Consider the following 15,268-nt stretch of genomic DNA (forward strand, 5'->3'; position numbering starts at 1 on the left):
GTGCTTCACCGTGGTTCTTAATAATGTTTTATCCATGAAATGGGACAGAAATATAGCCACTGAAATAAAGAATGTTGTTTTGTGCAAGTTAAATTGTTCCTGAAAAAGTAAACTAGGCTATTTTATTTATACCACACAAATTGTGTGCTAGGCATCACCAAAAAGATGGGAAAGATGCAAGGGAGTTTTCCAATTTAACATACAATAAATTAGTATAAGAGAAGAATGGGGAATCAAAAAGAAGAAAGGAGAAATGAATAGACAGTGATGTTTATTGCATCTTATTGTTAACCTCATTGAGTTTTTTAGATTTCTTTTTTATAGTCTGTTGTTTGAATGGAGAAATACTGGTTATAAACTATTGTAGACAATGTATTTTAGGTGGCATGGATCTATTATTTTATTGAGCTGCAATTTCTCTTTGATTATGTAGGATTAGTCTTTCATGCAAGTAATGAAATAATCAGGTTAGAATTTTTTAAAAAAATTCTTCTGTATAGTGTTCCATCCAACTGGTATAACTTTGATGGCTTAGTTATTGTTAGCCCATAATAGATTTTCATTGCCTAACATTTGATGTTTCTGTGTCTCTGTAAAAACTGTCATTAGTTTTTCATTGAAAAGGAAACATAATCACATAAGGAATTTTGGTTATACATAATATAATTCTGAAACATTTATATGTTACCTTTGCAGATACTAACTTTCATGTAGTTAGTACAGTACTCAATATACTGCAAGAAATGCAATCCCTTGAAAATGCTGGCAGTAAGAGCAGGCACATATAGTACATTTAAAAGGTGGTGTTTTTTATTTCTTCCAGAGGGTCCTCGACCATCACAGAAAGAAATCATATCACTCCGAGCATTTATGCTTCTGTTTTTGAAACAGCTTATATTGAAGGTAAAATAATCTTATTTGAGAATGTTACAATTGAATAAATGTAACAAACTCAAAGGCCCAAGGTAGATATTTAATAGTTTCTAATGAAGCACTTGATACATAATTCCTGGCAATTTTTTTGACTAAACCTGATTTAATGTTAACATTGGTCTGGGCCCATAATACTTCTAAAACCAAACAAACAATCCCCTTCTCCCCCCCCCCCCCCAAAAAAAAAAAAAACCTCGGACCTACCCTGAATGCAGTGAATGTTTAGGATATTTCATATCAGTCATATTACACTGCTTTTATATCTATTTTAACATATTTATTTTTAGATCAAAAAGGTATAGAATCCTAACCTGCTACTATAGAGTCCTTTAAAGCATTTGGGCCAGTTTCTCTTCTCTACCAAACTGTGGTAGAGATCTAATTGGTACAAAAAGGAGAGGGGTCAGTCAGGAAGTTAGTTACAGCTTCTTGATTCTCTATCTGGCCCTGGTGCAGCTTAGAGTAGTCTTTGAGCTGCTCTTATGTGTCCCAGATGACACATTGTAAGCAGTGGATCATCTGTCATTTCAGAATAACCAGGGAGCAGGGTTCAGTGTGTTCTGCCCACACCTCTTCTCTCATTCTTTCTTTCTCCAGATATGCTCCTTTTTTCGGGAACTGTGGGAATGGGCTGTAGTTGGCAATGCTAGCTTTGTCTGCTGTAGATTCCCCCAACACTACAAATCACGTGTAGTGGGGACAGGGACAAATCTGTCTCTTTTGCACTGTCCAAGTGCTAGATGGGGTAGAGTAGAGGAGAGAATCTAGCCCTCTGACTTTAGCTGGTACTTCATTCATAAGATAATTCTAGGCATTGTTAGTTTTTAATGGTATCCTATTTTAGAGAGACTTTGTAGGCAATAGTTTTCTTAGTCAGAGTGTGAAGAATGTAAGCTCTCTATGAAGAAATATCCATTCTTTTTTAGGATAGAGGAGTCAAGGAAGATGAGCTGCAGAGTATATTAAATTACTTATTAACAATGCATGAGGTAGGTTTCTATAATTACTTATCTTTTACTGTAATCAATTGTACCAACTTTATGGAAAGCATTCAATTAAGAATATTTTGTAAAAAGATGTTGATGCTTGTCACACAGGACGAAAATATTCATGATGTGCTGCAGTTGCTAGTGGCTCTAATGTCAGAACATCCAGCATCTATGATACCTGCATTTGATCAAAGAAACGGGATACGGTAAGATGGAGAAATGACAGCATACTTTTGAAACTAATCTCCCTCCAACCTGCTTCCTTTCCCACATACATAAAAAGTGCAATTGCTTGCTTTTGGAGTACAAATACATTAATGAATATACTAAATCTAGCATTTTATTCTTTCAAAATATGAAAGCTTTTATAACATATCATGGGGAGATTTAAATGGAAATATTTCAGCTGGGCTCCTGTTTATAAAACTAGACATGCTTGGGGATAAATTATTTTTTTTATTTGCAATTCAATCTGGAATATAATGTGCCATTCTCAAGGTACACTGAAAAATTCAGATATGGGTATGAAGGTTCCCTTTTCTTTTAACTGTTACAGGAGACTATTTTTAGCCATTTTTATAAACATTTTTCTGAGTTAAACTTATATTCATATTCTCTCCACAAGCTGAAAAATGTTGTCTCTACAGAACATATGTATGTTTGTCAGTAATTTATAATTGAGTACAATAAGAGAAACAGTGCTATCTTGGCATTTTCCTATATCTAATATAGTAACAAAAAAGGTCAATATTTTAACACAATAAATGTGTTTTAATGTGGATTCTTTGTCTTGTGATATTCTGAAAAATAATTTCAATATGACTGAGATATTGTGTAAAAAAACCAGCTACTAACCTGCACATCATCTGTTTTTTTATAATAGTTTAGTCAAACAATGTCTTAAAAATATTAAAATCTTCCTGGAAGTCTTTATATTCAAAACTGTTTAATTAGCAATGCCAATCAAAATCAAGAGGTGGGATCCATCTAGCTATTGCTAGCAGAATTTAGTTTTCTGTCATACTTTTGTTCATCTGTGATTTGTTCAGTATTTGTTTCTGGATCTATTCCAACACTTTTCTAAGAGGAGGCCCCTTATATGGTGAAGGGCCAGTTGCTGAACTGGAGGAGTTAAGTCATCTTAAATAGCCAAAGAAATGGTGATATACGGAAAGGAGAGATGGGAAAAGAGTAAGAGGAGTAACTGGTGAACAGAACATGGTTTAGGAAACCTGCTCCTCTTCCCCTGGAGGCCCCACCCCCTAGCTGAAGCCAGAGCAAGGCAGTGGTAAGAGCCACCCAGGGAGCCACAGGCCACTGTGGGGAGACCTGAGCCCCTCTACCTGCCCTAGGCGTAAGGTTGCCAATTTTCTTTGGAAGTATTCCTGGAGGTTTCATCACATGATGATCTTTAATTAAACATTCATCTTTAATTCCTGGAGACTCCAAGTTGATCCTGGAGGATTGGCAACCCTACTTGGGTGTCACAGTCTGGGGGTGGGGACATGGGCTGGAGGCTGCTCTCAGGCACCCCAGTCCCTCCTCAGGGCAGATGGAGGGTCTGCGGTTCCCCACTGGGACCCGGATTCCCTGGGCAGCTCTTAATATGGCCCATCTCTGGCTTCTGGCCTGGCTAGGGGATGAGACCTCAGGGAGAAGAGAAGGAGCACGGGCAGGGCCGTGGATAGGGGCCAGGCCTCGTGGTGAGGGGGGGCTAAGGCCCCCCTCACCGGGAAGGGGCTGCCACCGCTGCACCACTTTGCAGCTGGGGAGCTGTCCTGCTGAGAAGCGCAGCCCCTGTCAGCACCACTCACGCCTGCCTGAGGCTTGCAGTTTGGGGGGCAGTGCAGCCCCCGTCCCCCAAACTGCGCCCATGTTTAAAAGGTGGGCTGGCATGGCCCTCCCACTTTTAAAAGTGGGGGGCTGCTTCTGGCACCCCTGGCATAGATTGAATACATGTAGACTTTCGTAAGACATTTGACTTGGTACTATACAGCATTCTGCTTTTTTTTTTTTTAAATTATGTAAAATTGATTAAGAACAGCTAAATGACAGATTTCAAAAAAATAATTAATTGAGGAATCATCATTGGTGTTTCTAGGGTGGTTCTGCAGGGAGCACTACTAGGTCTGACACTATTCAGCATTTTCTTCAATGATATGGAAGTAGATATAAAGTCATTGGTGGTGAGATTTCTAGATGACACAAAGCTTGGCAGAGGGGTAAATAATGAGAGCAGTCATACAGAGCAATCTGGATCATTTGGTAACCTGGGCCCATTCAAAAAAATGTGTTTTAATACAGCCAAATGCTAGGTCATATATGTAGGGGGATAATGCACACTGTGCCTACAGAATGTATTCTGGAAAGCAGTGACTGAAAAGGATTTAGGAGTCACACTGGATAAGCCACTCACCATGAGCTCCCCAGTGTAATGCTGTGGTGAAAAAGGCTAATGCAATCCTTGGATCAGGGTAGTTAGGAATAGGGATGTGACTTTACCTCTGAATAAGACATTAGTAATATCAATTTTAGAATACTGTATTCTGTTGAAATACTGGAGAGGGTGCAGTAAAGAGCCACAAAAATTATTCGAGGGCCTGAAAGTGAGTGACTTGCAGTATAGTTTCTCCTAGAGGGGACTGAGAAGTGACTTAGTGTACAAGTACCTTCAAAGGGAGAAAATACCAGCTACTTAATGAGTTCTTTAATCTAGCAGAGAAAGGCATAGCAAGAACCAATGGAAGCTGAAGCCAGACAAATTCATATTAGAAATAAGGAACAAATGTTTAAAGTCAGGGTGGAGGCTGTGGTTGTCTCAGGGAAGGGGCAGGGCCACTGTGGCTCAGGTGTCCAGTGGCGGGTTGGCGACAGCACCAGGGAAGAATAATTATACTCACTGCCCATGGCAGAAACCATTAAAAAAATAAATAAAAAGGCTTCCAGGGTGGGAAAGTGAGTGTGAAGTGTAGGTAGGAGGGGAGAGGAGTGCTCTGTAGTTTCCTGCTGTCTCATAAAACTCCTGAACCTGGCTTTGGCTAACTTAAAGGCCTAATTGTGGAATTAACCACCCATCTTGAACACAGCAAAACTGTCGAATTGCTCAAGGACTGTAGAATGTTTTTTTGTTTTTGTTCCAAGTGGGACCTTGGCTGAAGGAAGCAACCCTGAGTCTGTGGAACCTTGGATTAGGTTGAAGGAGGTCTTGTTCGTTTTTCTTCATTTGGACCAATAGTCAAAGGAAGAAGCCTTTTGACTGTTTAATTTCATTTGGTTGAAACTGAAATTATTTCCCCTCCATTTTGGGACCTACCTTAAAGGGACCATGACCACAATCCACCAGCATAGCTTGTGATCCCACCATAATACTGCCTTTCACTCATATATGTATGTTCCTTTCTTAGCTTTTCTTACTATTTTATTGTTTAGTTTCACAGTACTATGAATGATTCCGTGGAAATGGCTGGTGTTTGGTGGTAAACTGGGAGAATATGCTGACTGATTTTTTTTTTTTTTCATTTTAGAGTCATTTATAAATTACTGGCTTCCAAAAGTGAAAGTATCTGGGTGCAGGCTCTGAAGGTACTGGGATATTTTCTCAAACACCTGGGTCACAAGTAAGTGTACTGTCTGAAGTAGTTGTAGTGGCATAAAATGATTATAATTTGTTTTCTTTTTTGTAATATTCACTTTAAAATACAAAACATGACCTCTAGAAAGTGCTTAGAATGCATTAACTGCAGTGTCTATGATGACTAATTTGCAGATTCTGTTGTTTTTATAGATACACAGTGAGGAAAAATACCTAATTTTCAGATTAATTTCTTACTAAATAGTAATTTCAAAAGGTAGAAAACATTGTATGGTAAAATGTAATTGATTGTGATAATAAGTCTTAAACCAAAATTGCTTTAGAAAACAAAACAAAAAAACCCAGTAATGCTGTTTATAAACTAAATGTATTGTTCTCATATGGCCGTACATCTCTGAAAGTGCAATAGATATGAAATTCAATGTTTTATGGATCATTAAAGATTGTTGGTCAGTCATTTGCATTTTCAGTTGCGTTAGGAGTAAACATCTGGGAGGAACTACATCAAAACATTTTTAAATGATGATGGAAATAAATAAAATTGAAGAATAATAAAACATTCTCATAAAAATATTAGCTATCACTGTGCTATACAAATACAGAAGGAACAGCAAATGAAGTATGTAAATAGTGATAAAAATTAAATACAGAAGTAAGATGTAGAAAGTGAAATGATAAGTGAAATTTAGAATGAGTCGGTGCCATGTAGACAGATTTTGTTTAGTTTCCCAAATGCTATTTTGACAAGCCCCAAATTATTTCTAATGTGCTATTATGTGGTAATTTACATTTTCAAAATAATGTCCATACACTGAATAATTAATCCTCAACACCCTGCAAGGTTAAATAAATTATTAATCCCTGTTTACAGATGATGATACTGCGCTAGAGGTTAAATGACATGCATGGAGTTACACATATGCATCAGTGACAGAGCTAGCATGAGAACTCAGGAGTATCTGGTAGCAAACCCTCTGCTCAGTCATCTAGGCTACCCTGCCTCCCTAATTTCATTCAAGTAGCTACAACCATATTAATGGCACGATTATAGTAGGTATGGTAGAGTAGCATCAAGGAAAACTGTATGACACAGCAGAGCCAAGCACTTAATCATTTGGAAAGTAAAATCTGTATATACAATAGGTAATTTTTACCTAGCTTATTGTGCTTCATACATGACTCACAAAATGCTTTAGATTTTGATCTGGATAACCTAAAAAGAAAAAAAAAATTAAGGTATGCTTTTCTAGGAGAATTTTGATTTAAATTAAAAAGGCCAGTGATTATGACAAGAATATATACTCTTTTTTCTTGGAGTGAGAATGTTATCTGGCTTCAGTTTTCAGTATTACCTGAAATTTCAGGGTAGTGATTTAGGAAGAATATAAGAGGGAATTTTATTAATAAATGTGGGATGCAGGGATAAGAATTTTAGCTCAACTTGATTATTAATTCTGACACTTTAGAGATGGTGATTGGCCTAGTTAAACAATTGAGTTATGAGAAGAAAAAACATTTTGAATAAAGAGTGTTTCTAAGATTTCTGTCCCTGGGAAAAGTAAAAGTTTAATTTAAGGAAATCGGCTGTGGAATAAGACACATAACAGGTAGTATGTTTTACACAAAAGTTGAGTCTTTCACAGTGTTCGATAGTAGGAAGTTAGGATCTGATGAGGAGCTGACATGAACAAGAAAAGTAGATAGATGGGACTTTGAGTTGATGGACATGTAATTTGGAGAGACATCCAAGGCTGAAACTAACAATATGATATTCCAGAAAGAGAATGTAGATGAAGAAGAAAAATAATGATCAATTCCATGATGAAGAGGCTTCATGCCTTCATCAGAAATGAGGAAGTGGTTAGAAAAGTAGGAATCAATCTAGGACAGGATATTTATAGACACTGGTTTTTCCTGAGGGCTCTAGGATTGAATGATCAATAAAGTACACCCACTTAACTGAGACACGGTTAGTTGTGGAGAAGATGCCTAAATGGAATTTTTCTCAAGGGATTTATTAAGTCCAAATTGCTGTTGATAATCGTATTTTGTATTTCTAATTTGCATTCCACCTGAGGATCTCAAAGTGTTTTTAAAATATTACTGGCTAAAACCTCAAAACACTTGTGTTACACAGGAGTTATTTCTTATTTAAAAATGGGTAAAGAGGCCTGAAGCAGTTGTGATTTGACCAATAACCATATTGTGACCAGTCTAGTGAATTGACTACAAAATTGTCCTTCTGCTAATAAATCAGTGGCAAGCTCTGTTGCTTCCCAGGAACACTATAGGACAGTGATTCTCAAACTTTTGTACTGGTGACCCCTTTCACATAGCAAGCCTCTGAGTGCAACCCCCCTTATAAATTAAAAAGTTTTTTATATATTTAACACCCTTATAAATGCTGAAGGCAAAACGGTGTTTGGGGTGGAGGCTGACAGCTCGTGACCCCCCCATGTAATAGCATCGTGACCCCCTTAGGGGTCCCGACCCTCAGTTTGAGAACCCTTGCTATATGAAATGAAGGGTGGGATTTTCAAAAGTGCCTAAAGGAGTTCTCCCACTGAAAATGTTGGTTGCCTCAACCCCTGAGGCTCTTTGGAGAATCCAGCCAATTATGGCTGCATCAGTAGGGACTCCATAGTTAAATACAAATCAGCACATCATTAGAGAAGAAATAAAATCCCTTCTGTTTTGCACTTTAGTTACTGAATTTGCTTTCCAAATTTGATGCCATAACTCTTCATAAAAGAATTTTCTGTTAATTTTTTAGTGAATCTTTACAGCTGAAATATTGTAAAATGCTACCATTTTGAAATTTGTCCTGTTCATATCACATTTTGGGCATTTGAACAGCTAAAAACCCACAATCCTTATAAACACCAAACCACACACATGCATACCTGTGCGTGTCTATCTGATATTTTTTTCTGATATCTTGGACTTGGACCACTTCTGAAGTTTTAAAACTAAACAGTTATTCTCTGGTAAAGAATAATTGTTGTGAGTAGTGCAATGATTAGCCAGAAGAACTGCTGAGTTCTGTCAATCAAGTCATTTTTTCTGATACTGCAAGCTTGATTCACCAGCCACAATCTGCTTGCACCTCTAGTAAGCTAGGGAGGGAGTCTGGGCAGGGAAGAGACTTGGGGGGATGAAAGAGTTTGGAGAAATAGGATTTATTAGGGATTTTTGAGACCCAAGGGCAAAGAGACTTGTGTGCAATATGAGCCCTGAGCTAGAGAGAATTATGGCTTTGCTGAAGCCTAGGGTGGAGGGGAGCCACTCCAGCTTTCTGGCCCATCAAGGCAATAGTGCCGTGGGGAGATCTTGATGCCTCAGTACAGACGTGCTTGACTTTCCCCACACACAGCCTTGATCTCTTCCTCCACCAACCAAAAGCCTTTATCCCACCCCCTCCCCCCACTCACAACCCCATTTTCTGTTTATATGGTACACTATGAAACAGTACCATTGAGAGGAAAGAGGAGGAGGAGGAGGTGGTGAGCAGATCTATGTGGGGGATTTGGATGGGTTAGATTGTGGGGGACAGGGAGGAGCAGGTCTGTGTTATGGGAGCATGGAGATAAAGTGAAATTTGCACTAAGTTGCTGGTAGTAGGAGAAGATAAAGAGAGGTGGTTTGTCTAAACATGTAGCCTTAACTGTCACCATAAAATACACCTATGTTTATGCATACATTGACTTTAACTCTGTAATTTTTAAGTACAGAAATAACTTTAGAATAATCTCTAACATAAATCACTCATTCTCATACATTTTTCCTAAACATTACAGAAAAGTGACACTATTTGCAGTTCTTCACACACCAGTACAAAACCACATATGAAGCTACACACAATGTAACTTGCAAAAGCTGCATCAATATTAATAATTAAAACACATAAACATAAAGCTATTTAACATTGCTGTAGTTCATAGGTGTCCATTGGCTCTTTAGTAGAAGAGTCAAGATAGCTGATGCTGAGCAGGGGAACTAATGGATGAGTGGAGTGTAGATGATATGTCGAGTGGCTTAATTGATTTTTTCCTTCCTATTTATGTTTTTGTTGGTTGGCTATTCTGTCTAACTGCCTTAATACAAAGTCAACAAAGTTGTGTGTTGCCTCTCCCCCCAGTTGTATTTACTTGATTTTTGTTTTTGTACAGAATATATGTTAAGAGAATGTTCACTTGCACATTTAAGCACAAGTCAGGAAATTTCAAAATTAAAGGTGCACACATTGCCATAAATATGTCCCCTTGCATGTGCATACGACAATAGTTAAATTTTATGAAAACATACGGTTTCTCAAATACATTGTCTCAAGCATGTAAGACAACCACATTTGCAGTTGGGACATTGAATGGGCTGGTACTGGGGTGGTACTGAGAATTTTCTTTCTCAGGTGCTTGGCTGGTGAGTCTTGCTCACATGCTCAGGGTCTAATTTATCACCATATTCAGGCTCAGGAAGGAAATCCCCCAAAGTCAGATTGGCAGTGATCTTGGGGGTGTTCATCTTCCTCTGCATCATGGGGCATGAGTCACTTGTGAAGATCCTTTAGGTATATGTTACTACATTAATTCCATGCCACTGCAGAGGCTTCAAGAATTGATGCACCTCAGTCCCTGTTCTCTGCCTGTGGCACAGAATAATTTAGTCTCTTGTAATATTTTGGTCTAATTTTAGTTGTTGGGCTTGGTTGGATAGTGTTTAATGGCCTGTGACATAGAGCACTGGTCCCCAAACTGTGGGGTGAGCTCCGCTAAGGGGCACAGAGGAACACTCAGGGGGTGTGAGGCAGGGCCCGGGCCAATGCCCATTAGGGGCAGGGAGGGACACCCAGTTCCAGCCCCACTCCACCCCCAGACGAGCTCTGCCCCCAACCCCATTCAGCCCCCAGTCCTGCTCTGCCTCCAGACCAGATCCGTCCCCTGCCCCACTCCACACCCAACCCCACTCTGGCCCATGCCCCAGCTCCACTCTGCCCCCAACTCTGCCCCCAGACCAGATCTGCCATCATTCCCTCTCTGCCTCCAGACCAGTTCCGTCCCCAGCTCCACCTTCAGCCCAAGCTCTGCGACTAAGGAAGCTTTGGCTGTGCAGTAATTGAGGTGAGGGGCATGGACAGATTCCGTTAACGGTAAAGGGGGGCACACCGCTGCTAGAGATGAGATCAGAGTAGATGACCTGGTTGTCCCCTCTGGCCTTAAATTCTGTGGCACAACTGTGGTAATCTGTAATATTTTTCTTCCTTACACTAGTTTCATACCCCCAGTGATCCAGTGTACCTTTAAAATGTTGGGGTCTAAATTAGCTGTTATCACTCAAGAAAGAGATATTGGAATCATTATGGATAGTTCTCTGCAAACATCCACTCAATGTGCAGCGGCAGTCAAAAAGGTGAAGAGAATGTTGGCCATCATTAAGAAAGGGATAGATAATAAGACAGAAAACATCATATTGCCTCTCTATAAATCCATGGTATGCCCACATCTTGAATACTGTGTGCAGATGTGGTTGCCCCATCTCCATGAGGAGAGATTACTAAGACTGAGACTCTTCAGCTAGGAAAAGAGATGACTAAGGGGGGGTGGGATATGATGAAGGTTTATAAAATCATGACTGGTCTAGAGCAAGTAAATAAGGAAGTGTTATTTACTCCTCATAACACAAGAACTAGGGGTCACCAAATGAAATTCATAGGCAGCAGGTTTAAAACAAACAAAAGGAAGTATTTCTTCACACAACACACAATCAAACTGTGTAACTCCTTGCCAGAGGATGTTGTGAAGGCTAAAACTATAACAGTGTTCAAAAAGAACTAAATAAGTTCATGGAAGATAGGTCCATCAATGACTATTAGCCAGGATGGGCAGGTATGGTTTCCCTAGCCTCTGTTTGCCAGAAGTGACAGGGGTTGAATCACTTGGTGGTTACCTTTCTGTTCATTCCCTCTGGGGCACCTGGCATTGGCCACTGTCAGAAGACAGGATACTGGGCGAGATGGACCTTTGGTCTGACCCAGTATGACCGTTCTCATCAAATTTCTATGCAAGCTCTCCTTTGTAAGATAGATGCTCACAAAACTTCTTAAAATGCCTTGGTACTATACATTTTCTTTCAATGAGCAGCAAATCCTTCCTGGGGAGCAGTGTTGGTGAGAAGTCAGTTAACTATGAAGCCAATATTGCTTTAAACACATGTAGTATATATAAGCCAGTAAGTTTTCACTATTATTCTTTTGTATCCTCAATCTGTAGTATGTTACATACACCTGTATTGTGTTCATATAAATGACTCATGAACTCCTTGCTATGTACAGAACAGTACATAGTACTACAAGATGCTACGCATGTATTTAAGTTGTTGAAAATTGTATTATATATTATTATTATTTCAGAAATACTGTGGTATATAATTATGAAACTAAAGACTGAACTGTAATGAATATACACAAGAGGCAGAGATAAGATTGCATTTCCTGACTCTTTAATGGTTAACCATGCAACTTTAATATTTTATCTGTGGCTTTTTTTAAAGAAATTTTTAAAAAAAGTCTGAAAAAAATAACAAAGGTGTGCTATGTTATATTTATTCTCATCTCTCTTGCGAAAATTGACAGAAATATCTGTGAATTTAATAAATTAGAGATATTTGGCTATATACCACCAGAACACTTTGTCCAACTTGCCTTTGTAGTTCCATAGAGGAAAGTCATGAAAACTTTTCTATTCTAAGCATTTTAGATATGACCACTAGCACTCTTTATCCATTATGTATTGTTTTAATCCATATTGTACCTATTCTTCCATATAGATTGTAAATGCTTCTGGATAGGGAGTTTGCACTTCATTTTCCATATTTTTTTTCTTAAAGCACTGTGTAGTTTTATGGCACTATACAATAAGTACTGTGCATATTTATGGTGCTATATACATGTTTAAACAGAATACAATTTGGGGGATTGGCTGAATTTCCCTGATGTTTTATTTGGGAACCAGAGCTTCTTCCTTCTCTACTTTTAAGGTATAGTTTGTTCTGACTTGTGTAACAATATGCTAAAACAGTATTCCACTCAGCTGGAATTTCACAACTCTTCAGAATTTTGTATTGCTCATACTGGACTTTTTTAACAGTAATATATGAGAACTGTTTTATTGTCTGTATGAAAGAAAGCCGTGCACAGAGACTGAGAATGGTAATAAAACCCATAAATGTTAAAATACCTTTCTTGGAAGACATATGGAAGCACAACACTGAGTCCTGTGAGGGAAAGGCAGTACTTCATGTTGCTCATCAGTCACCCATCTGTCCAATGTAGGGACATCCTTGACAGATTTGGTGGGGGAGGGGTACAGCCTAGTCTGTCTGTCCTCTACCAAAGAAACGTGTCTGTGATGAACATCTTTGAGGGCAAGAAGGTTTACAGGTGGTTACATACAGGAACACATCCTGCATATAAAACTGCATTCTCACAACCATTCAGTATGGCCAGAACAATTTAAATGAATTTTCAGAAATAGCTTAAAGTAATAGGCAACATTACATGCTTAAAGAAATAATAAACAGTTTAAAGCATAGATACTATAAAGTCCAAAGTTTGATGTAAAATGTTTTTGATAGCATGAAAAAAATGTTACTTCTCTGGTTTTGCAACTACTTATAATCTTCAATCCGTTTTACGTTTTGTATTTTTATGTTCTTTCCTCCAGACGAAAGGTTGAAATCATGCATACCCATAGTCTTTTCACTCTTCTTGGAGAGAGGTTGATGCTGCATACAAACACTGTGACCGTTACAACATATAACACACTTTATGAGGTACAAATTACTTAAACATGCAAATAATATTTATTGCAAAAAATGTGTATGATTAGAAAAATGTTTATATGAATCTGTATTTAAAAGATCCCAATCTTCAGGTCACTATGACTATATTAAAATCTGAAATTTTAAAAGATCCTTTCTGAATCAAGCGAGTACTTATCACGTTTGTTTAGATTTTTTTCATAAGCACTATTATAATTTTTGCAACTTGTCTGTAAAGCTTTACATACGCCTATGGCATTATAGATGGAGCTAGAAATGACCTTTTATTTAGATTGTTAAAAATTTTCCTTTATAAAAGAAACTTTGAGAGCTCTAAAACCTGTTTTTGCAGCAGTCTTTTGAAATTCAATGGGAGAAATCCCTGGGGCTATAGTTTTTTTTTCTGGGACCCACCAAATGACCCCAGGGGTCCATACCCTTCGCTGGTGGCAACATAGAGTATAGGAACCTCGCAACTCCTGGTACTGGGCCTCCGGGAGCAAATTGTATGGTGAATTACAATCGGATAATGAGTTAGGTGGTGTATGGGACTGCTGCGTCATTTGCTTTAGAAGTTGTAAGGTATGTACAGAATGAGGCAAAGAATTGCAGGAAGAGAAAGGTTGCTTTTGTGGTTGCGGGTGACTGTGACTTGAGAGGGCTCAATTGTCACTCTGCATATGTCACAGATGTATATGATGAGCAATCCAGTTAAACGAAATTTGGCAAACTAATTGTGTATTCCTAATTTTTGGAGTGCACAGTTTGAAACACCTTGATTTTTCAGAAGTGCTGAACGCTCACAGCTGCAGTTGAACTCGGAGCAGTGTATGCTCAGCTCCTCTGGCAGTAAGGCAAGGTGATCTGGAGGAATGAGCACAAAGTTGGGAGTGAGGAGTTCTTCTTTGAGTGCCTATGTGTATTCCACTGTAGGTAGGCATGCGGTCCAAGAATTCCTGTGAGTAGTATCTGTTGGTCCGTGCCTGTGTCCCTGCTCCCTTTGTGCTCTACACCCAGGTTATAAGGGGCAAGGCGGGGCAGACCATCCACCTCTTCAGTTCCTTCTTACCACCTCAAAGCCTGAGTTAGAAACCTCCAGTGTCCCAAGCTGATCCTTTCTCTTCTTCCTGTAAATATTTAAAGTTTTAAATTATTCTTAGTTTTTCTTGTTAGTGTTTTGATCTTGTTGATCAGTTTTAGACTCCAAACCCTGTGCTCCCAAAATGGTATTTTGAGGATGCCCAAGAGTCTGGGCTACAAAAATTGCATTTTCTGCCCCCACTTCTTTTTGGTGAGCAATGATTATTAGTGTTGCCTCTTCTCCACCAAATTCAATTGTTGATACTCCTTTCCCAGCCTAATTCAGCAGGCACTAGAACTTCAACTTCACAAACATGTTATGGAGCAGGCAATGAATCCCCATTCATACCCAGGCCAGGGAGATCTTCCTGAACATTGGCCAGTGTCAGCAGGGAGCAAGATCCCTAGTTCTATGTCTGACTCTGGAACTGAGTGGGATGAGCCCTTTGTCTGGCCCCCTCATGGGCGTAAGGGACACTCTTACAAACATAAAAACAGATCCCCTCATAGACCATCTAAGGGGAGAGACCTACCTCGACTCTGTCCAAGTCAGGTGAGCCCTCATGCCCAAGCCATAAGAAATTAGGTCCTCCTAAGCTGCATGGGCATGTTCAAAAGACTCATAGGAGTGAAAGTCCTTCAGTAGCAACCTCCACATTGATTCAGAGGCTGACTTCGGTGCTACCTAAAATGAAACACTGAGACCCAAAAGATCGGGAACTGCTGGTACTGTCAAAGATCATGAGTTGATTACCTGAATGATTTTATCACTGTCCATACAAGCCATCTTGCAAACAACAAAAGATGCATCTTCCACTTCAGCTGTGGCTACCCAGCCTCACCCTCCAACCAAGAGATA

General features: G+C 39.1%; 1 protein-coding gene across 7 annotated transcripts in view; it reads left to right on the forward strand.

The window, feature by feature from the left end:
* Positions 1 to 15,268, forward strand: part of NBEA (neurobeachin) — an 837,833-nt gene that overhangs the window by 298,703 nt on the left and 523,862 nt on the right. For all 7 annotated transcript variants that reach the window (XM_027833036.3, XM_043531828.1, XM_043531837.1 and 4 more), the window contains 5 exons: positions 824 to 903; positions 1,860 to 1,922; positions 2,031 to 2,128; positions 5,447 to 5,539; positions 13,233 to 13,341. In XM_027833036.3, coding sequence (XP_027688837.2) covers positions 824 to 903; positions 1,860 to 1,922; positions 2,031 to 2,128; positions 5,447 to 5,539; positions 13,233 to 13,341 — 443 coding nt within the window. The remainder of the gene's footprint in view (positions 1 to 823; positions 904 to 1,859; positions 1,923 to 2,030; positions 2,129 to 5,446; positions 5,540 to 13,232; positions 13,342 to 15,268) is intronic.

Source organism: Chelonia mydas, chromosome 1 (assembly GCF_015237465.2).
Source record: "Chelonia mydas isolate rCheMyd1 chromosome 1, rCheMyd1.pri.v2, whole genome shotgun sequence".
NCBI lineage: Eukaryota > Metazoa > Chordata > Testudines > Cheloniidae > Chelonia > Chelonia mydas.